The following is a 7,291-nucleotide window of genomic DNA, read 5'->3' on the forward strand; positions in this document are numbered from 1 at the left end:
AAAAGGGATCACTTTATAGTCTCTCTACAGTTGTTGGATATTTGATAATGCTGGCTGCTTATGGGGAGAGTTTGGTTGTTTCGAAACCTTACTTGTTAAGTCCATCTTTGTACCTCAAAGCTCTTAAACTATGCAGCTACCAAATCGTCAAGAAACAACTTCTGTTGATCCATGGGGATTCGGTTACAAATGGGTTCGGCTGGAATCTCCAGTTGAACAACACGTTGATAGATTTGTACTCGAAACAGGGAGATGTGAAACACGCACGTAAACTGTTTGATAAAATTCCTAAGAGAGATGTGGTTTCTTGGACAGTTATGATCTCGGGGTTTTCTCGATGTGGATATCACAGGAATGCGTTGCTGTTGTTCAAACAGATGCACCGGGAAGACGTTAGGGCCAATAGGCACACTTACGGGAGTGTTTTGAAGTCGTGCAAAGATTTGGGACGTATTAAAGAAGGGATGCAGGTACAAGGTTGTGTTGAGAAAGGGAGATTTGCAGGGAACTTAGTTGTGAAGAGTGTATTGCTTTCTCTTTATGCCAGGTTTGGAAAGATGGAGGAAGTTCGCCTTCTGTTTGATTCAATGAACAAGAGGGATTTGGTTTCTTGGAATGCAATGATTGATGGATACACCGCCAATGCTTGTGCAGATACTTCGTTTAGTCTGTTTCAGTTAATGCTCTCGGAAGGTGAACTACTTGTTTCTATTCTTCCCACATATTTCAAAACCTTTTTGACTCAGTTTGGTTAAGTGGCTTCTTGTGTTGTTCTGTGTTAGGGAAGAAGCCAGACTGCTTCACCTTTGGAAGCCTCTTGAGAGCTTCTATAGTTGTTAAGTGTCTTGATATAGTCGGTGAATTACATGGATTAGCGATCAAGCTGGGTTTTGGAAGATCAAGTGCACTGATTAGGTCTCTGATTGATGCATATGTGAAGTGTGGTAGCATTGCTAATGCTTGGAAGCTATACGAGGGCACGACAAAAAGAGACTTAATCTCTTGCACTGCTCTAATTACAGGTTTCACACAGCAGACCAAATGCAGAAGTGATGATGCCTTTGATATCTTCAAAGAGATGATACTGATGAAAACAAAGATGGACGAAGTTGTTGTATCCTCGATGCTTAAAATATGCACCACCATCGCATCTGTAACCATTGGAAGACAAATCCATGGTTTCGCCTTAAAATCCTCCGAAGTCAGATTTGATGTTGCTTTGGGTAACTCGCTAATAGATATGTATGCAAAGTCTGGAGAACTTGAGGATGCAGTCCTTGCTTTTGAAGAGATAAAAGAGAAAGATGTTAGATCATGGACCTCTCTGATTGCAGGATATGGAAGACATGGAACTATTCAGAAAGCAATTGATCTTTATAACAGAATGGAGCATGAAGGGATCAAACCGAATGACGTTACATTTCTTTCTCTCCTCTCTACTTGTAGCCATACAGGACAAACCGAACTAGGCTGGAAGATTTTTAACACAATGATCAACAAGCACGGTATTGAAGCTCGAGAAGAGCACTTATCTTGCATCATAGATATGCTTGCACGTGGTGGCTACCTGGAAGAAGCCTATGAACTGATAAGAAGTAAAGAGGGTATTACAAATCTTAGCTCATCAACATGGGGATCTTTTTTTGATGCGTGCAAGCGCCATGGGAACGTGCAGCTCGGTAAAGTAGCAGCCTCACAGCTTCTGAGTATGGAACCGAAGAAACCAGTCAATTATATAAATTTGGCCGGCGTATATGCAGCTAATGGAGCATGGGACAATGCTTTGAAGACTAGAAAGCTAATGAAGGAAAGTGGCTCCTGCAACAAAGCTCCAGGATACAGCCTTGTGCATTGAACAGACGAGAACAAGTGAAAATCTCATAGAGGGTTTACAAAGTGGTTCAAATGTTGACGTTTACAAGGCTATAGGGAGCATCTCAAGGTTTCAGGGCGTAGAGACAAACTATTGCAAATAAAACCATATAAGAGTTACAACAAAAGAATGGAGATCTCATTTCTCAGCACTCCTAATTCATCAATTCCTACAAGAATCAGACCGCTACTTGTTAATCATGTCCCAGCGCCATATAGTCCCGTCCTCGCAGCAAGCAAGAATTGTGCTACAATATCATGGAAGAAACAGAGTACGTCAGAATCCAATGTTTGGTTTCATTTACAGTAAATTATAGAGTCATAAATAAAATTATGAAGTTTTCAGTGCATTTGGTGAGAGAGAAGATGGATTATACCTTCCATCGACAGACATGGCGGTTTGCCTGATTACAGACTTTGATTGATTGTGTGATAACCTATATGGCAACAAATAATTACGTCAAGACTACAAACAAAGACACACCAAAGCTAAGCTTGATCATTTGACTAAGTCTGAATCCGAAATTAACGTACTTTGTAATCAAAACAGGAGGACAAGTTTTTAAATCCCAGACATAAATCTTTCCTTCCTGATTACCTGATACCAAACCAACGAGGAATTTGTCACAAAATGAATAAGAAATGTTTAATAAGTATATACTGCAAATTTGTATCTAGTGAGCTCTCTGATCACCTATTGCGACAGAATTGAAATGGAGGTCATAAGAAAACTTGATAAACCAAATATCGCACATCGGAATCGGGTATCTTAGCATAACATCAGAAGTACCCTGCAAACCACAGAAAGTTCAATCTGTAAAAGATGTGTTGAAATGAATGAATCTGTTCTGTTTGACGCAGAAAAGAGATCCTTACCTCTCCAGGGGAATTCTCTTTCAGTTGTGGTTCCCACAACACGATCTCCTTGTCCACACTCTAAAATCAGATAGAACACACAAGAGTAAGTGTCTTAATATTACACCTATCCGCTATTGACTTATTCCACCAAATGAAATGATCTTAACCATCATTGACTGACTAACCTTTGAAAGAATAAAATCACCAAACCAACGGTTACAATCTACATAATTCGTATGAACTGAAGCTGTAAATACCTATCATAGAAGTAATGTTATCAACAAAGGCCATCAATAATTGTATACCACTTGTTGTTATACAAGACAAGGGAAAACAAAATACTCACAGGGAATTGGACAAACTTCGTGGGAAATTTTGAAGGATCATCAGTCCATGTGAACGACTTCTCGACATATGTCCAAAACTCTAAAGACAGCCAAAGAATAAGATGATCATGCAAACGAACCACAAGCCATTGTTCTCAAAAGGGTTCCTTACAAATGTGCTTGATCGTACCTTTCATTGACCATATTTTAATAGTGGTATCCATACCACAACTAGCAAAACGGTAAATATCAGAAGGGTGAAAATCCTACAATTTTCAAGATAAAATGGTTATTCTTAACATGTGACTCTCTATATACTAAACGAAATTAACTGAGTCAGATTGTAGTTATCTTTCTTATCATTTAAGGGAATATAAAAACCATATTGGCTCACCACACTTAGAACTTCGTAGCGATGACCTCCAGCTCCAGCAAATATCAGAATACATATTCCAGTTTCAATGTTCCACAAGCGAACAGATTCATCCTGATACCAGTTAAACATAAGAGCTCTTAATCATCAGCAAATAAATAAATGTCAGGATATTTTAGAAAGAAAAGAAAGCCAAGAGGTGTACCTTGCTAGCAGTAATCACAAGTTGAGGCTTCAAAGGTTGTGTTCTGATTTCGTTTACTGAATCTCCATGGCCCACAAGGCTCTGCACATATGTGAGCACAGATTATACAAGAAAGAAATAGAATCATTTCCTAGGATACATAGAACATCCATAAATTCTCCATGTCATTCAAAAGCTTATAGAATTGCAATAATACCTTATGAATCCTTTCATTGTTGACGTCAATGACTCGGATTATGCCTTTTACTCCTCCAGCAGCAACATATGGGTTCCCATTAACGCCACACGCCCAACTTACAGTGTAAAATGATTCTTCCTTCTGATCTCCAGAACACATAGACATACACTCAAATGGCCTCAATGAAATATAACTTCTTTTAACTCATGGAAGAGATATTAAATCTATAATATGTATACTTCCTTACATCCTCATCAGTATAAGATTGCAATGCAGATATGGCTCCATCTTCAAGACAATTGTACAGAGTAATCTACATAATTAGAGAACCATGTTAGAGCTTTTATGGGGAACTCAAGAATACTGTTAACTAGTATCGCACACCATAAAATCACTCAATTGAAATTATACAGAAACTAGGACAAATGAAATTTTTTACAATTAGTTAAAAAACTACATTCACTTTAAGCTACCAAACAACCTTCCTACAGAAACAAAAAAACTGTTAGAACCACTGCATTAAAAAGAGAATGGGACCTAACCAAGCATATAAGATTACAAATTAACTCCACGAATTTCAGATTGGTTTTCAAAAATGGAACCGGAGAACTTTCGAATGGTATAACTGCTGATGAGACCAAATATCTCTCACCAAAAGNTAAATATCAGAAGGGTGAAAATCCTACAATTTTCAACTGAGTCAGATTGCAGTTATCTTTATTATCCATTCTATTTAAGGGAAAATAAAAACCATGTTGTCTTACCACACTTAGAACTTCGTAGCGATGACCTCCAGCTCCAGCAAATATCAGAATACATATCCCAGTTTCAATGTTCCACAAACGAACAGATTCATCCTGATCCAGTTAATCATAAGAGCTCTTAATCATCAGCAAATAAATAAATCTCAGGATATTTCAGAAAGAAAAGCAAGCCAAGAGGTATGAATACCTTGCTCGCAGTAATCACAAGTTGAGGCTTCAAAGGTTGTGTTCTGATTTCGTTTACTGAATCTCCATGGCCCACAAGGCTCTGCACATATGTGAGCACAGATTATACAAGAAAGAAATAGATAATTTCCTAAGATACATAAACATCCATAAATTCTCCATGTCATTCAAAAGCTTATGAATTGCAATAATACCTTATGAATCCTTTCATTGTTGACGTCAATGACTCGGATTATGCCTTTTACTCCTCCAGCAGCAACATATGGGTTCCCATTAACGCCACACGCCCAACTTACAGTGTAAAATGACTCTTCCTTCTGATCTCCAGAACACATAGACATACACTCAAATGGCCTCAATGACACATAACTTCTTTTAATTCATGGGAGATATATTAAATCTATTATATGTATACTTCCTTACATCCTCATCAGTATAAGATTGCAATGCAGATATGGCTCCATCTTCAAGACAATTGTACAGAGTAATCTACATAATTAGAGAACCATGTTAGAGCTTTTATGGGGAACTCAAGAATACTGTTAACTAGTATCGCACACCATAAAATCACTCAATTGAAATTATACAGAAACTAGGACAAATGAAATTTTTTACAATTAGTTAAAAAACTACATTCACTTTAAGCTACCAAACAACCTTCCTACAGAAACAAAAAAACTGTTAGAACCACTGCATTAAAAAGAGAATGGGACCTAACCAAGCATATAAGATTACAAATTAACTCCACGAATTTCAGATTGGTTTTCAAAAATGGAACCGGAGAACTTTCGAATGGTATAACTGCTGATGAGACCAAATATCTCTCACCAAAAGCATCATTCAACTTTAAATTCAGTTGGAACTGAGAGAGAAGGAAACATTTGCAATTAGTTAAGAAACAAAATTCACATTGAGCAACTGAACAACCTTACTGCAGAAAAGAATATACTATTAGGAATACCACACTAAAAAGAGGATGAAACCTAATCAAGTGTAGAAGGTTACGAATTAACTCCACCCATTTCCGATTGGTTTGTAAACGTAAGCCGGGAACTTTCACACGACATAAAAACCCACTAAGCCTAAACTATCCGATACTTTCGACCGAAGAGAAGTGAGCCCAAGGAGCCATTATCAGCTAAACTAGGAACCGTCATTGAAAACAAGATAGAGCAATCAAGTGTATAAGGTAAATCATTGATGAGCAAAGTATTATCAGCTATATTAGGAACTCTCATTGGAAACAAGGTAATGCAATCAAGTATAAAAAGGTAACCAATTCAGTCACTCCAACTAGTTTCAAAATAAAAAAGACATAACTTTCACAAAATCTCCAATACCATATAGCTTAAAAACTAGACACTTCATAACTCATTGATGGCCGTTTCAAAAGGAACACTTAGATAAGCACACCTAAGCATNCCTTCTGATCTCCAGAACACATAGACATACACTCAAATGGCCTCAATGACACATAACTTCTTTTAATTCATGGGAGATATATTAAATCTATAATATGTATACTTCCTTACATCCTCATCAGTATAAGATTGCAATGCAGATATGGCTCCATCTTCAAGACAATTGTACAGAGTAATCTACATAATTAGAGAACCATGTTAGAGCTTTTATGGGGAACTCAAGAATACTGTTAACTAGTATCGCACACCATAAAATCACTCAATTGAAATTATACAGAAACTAGGACAAATGAAATTTTTTACAATTAGTTAAAAAACTACATTCACTTTAAGCTACCAAACAACCTTCCTACAGAAACAAAAAAACTGTTAGAACCACTGCATTAAAAAGAGAATGGGACCTAACCAAGCATATAAGATTACAAATTAACTCCACGAATTTCAGATTGGTTTTCAAAAATGGAACCGGAGAACTTTCGAATGGTATAACTGCTGATGAGACCAAATATCTCTCACCAAAAGCATCATTCAACTTTAAATTCAGTTGGAACTGAGAGAGAAGGAAACATTTGCAATTAGTTAAGAAACAAAATTCACATTGAGCAACTGAACAACCTTACTGCAGAAAAGAATATACTATTAGGAATACCACACTAAAAAGAGGATGAAACCTAATCAAGTGTAGAAGGTTACGAATTAACTCCACCCATTTCCGATTGGTTTGTAAACGTAAGCCGGGAACTTTCACACGACATAAAAACCCACTAAGCCTAAACTATCCGATACTTTCGACCGAAGAGAAGTGAGCCCAAGGAGCCATTATCAGCTAAACTAGGAACCGTCATTGAAAACAAGATAGAGCAATCAAGTGTATAAGGTAAATCATTGATGAGCAAAGTATTATCAGCTATATTAGGAACTCTCATTGGAAACAAGGTAATGCAATCAAGTATAAAAAGGTAACCAATTCAGTCACTCCAACTAGTTTCAAAATAAAAAAGACATAACTTTCACAAAATCTCCAATACCATATAGCTTAAAAACTAGACACTTCATAACTCATTGATGGCCGTTTCAAAAGGAACACTTAGATAAGCACACCTAAGCA

The 7,291-nt window shown here is 37.0% G+C and overlaps 2 protein-coding genes across 2 annotated transcripts; one reads left to right on the plus strand and one right to left on the minus strand.

Moving 5' to 3' along the window:
* Positions 22-2,024, plus strand: LOC104785669 (pentatricopeptide repeat-containing protein At3g20730). The gene is made up of 2 exons (XM_010510931.2): positions 22-693; positions 783-2,024. Exons 1-2 carry the CDS (start codon positions 48-50, stop codon positions 1,853-1,855), a joined length of 1,719 nt encoding a protein of 572 aa, XP_010509233.1. The 5' UTR covers positions 22-47; the 3' UTR covers positions 1,856-2,024.
* LOC104705976 (polycomb group protein FERTILIZATION-INDEPENDENT ENDOSPERM-like) lies at positions 1,858-7,028 on the minus strand. Its single transcript, XM_019226882.1, has 14 exons — positions 6,970-7,028; positions 6,529-6,532; positions 6,295-6,360; positions 4,957-5,079; positions 4,764-4,844; positions 4,577-4,669; positions 3,247-3,322; positions 3,077-3,156; positions 2,916-2,987; positions 2,749-2,808; positions 2,567-2,663; positions 2,407-2,470; positions 2,250-2,309; positions 1,858-2,120 (listed from the first exon to the last, which is right to left on the minus strand). Exons 1-14 carry the CDS (start codon positions 7,026-7,028, stop codon positions 2,060-2,062), a joined length of 996 nt encoding a protein of 331 aa, XP_019082427.1. The 3' UTR covers positions 1,858-2,059.

Source organism: Camelina sativa, chromosome 1 (genome assembly GCF_000633955.1).
Source record: "Camelina sativa cultivar DH55 chromosome 1, Cs, whole genome shotgun sequence".
NCBI lineage: Eukaryota > Viridiplantae > Streptophyta > Magnoliopsida > Brassicales > Brassicaceae > Camelina > Camelina sativa.

What these genes read in the sequence shown, in the direction of transcription:
- LOC104785669 (XM_010510931.2), top strand. Translation starts at nt 48, where the DNA reads ATGCTGGCTGCTTATGGGGAGAGTTTGGTTGTTTCGAAACCTTACTTG. An exon ending in TCAGTTAATGCTCTCGGAAG is followed by an intron (nt 694 to 782) that starts GTGAACTACTTG and finishes GTTCTGTGTTAG; the next exon opens with GGAAGAAGCCAGACTGCTTC.
- LOC104705976 (XM_019226882.1), bottom strand. Translation starts at nt 7,028, where the DNA reads ATGACGGTTCCTAGTTTAGCTGATAATGGCTCCTTGGGCTCACTTCTC. An exon ending in AATCTTATACTGATGAGGAT is followed by an intron (nt 5,080 to 6,294) that starts GTAAGGAAGTAT and finishes TCTGGAGATCAG; the next exon opens with AAGGAAGAGTCATTTTACAC. An exon ending in GTGATTTTATTCTTTCAAAG is followed by an intron (nt 2,809 to 2,915) that starts GTTAGTCAGTCA and finishes ATCTGATTTTAG; the next exon opens with AGTGTGGACAAGGAGATCGT.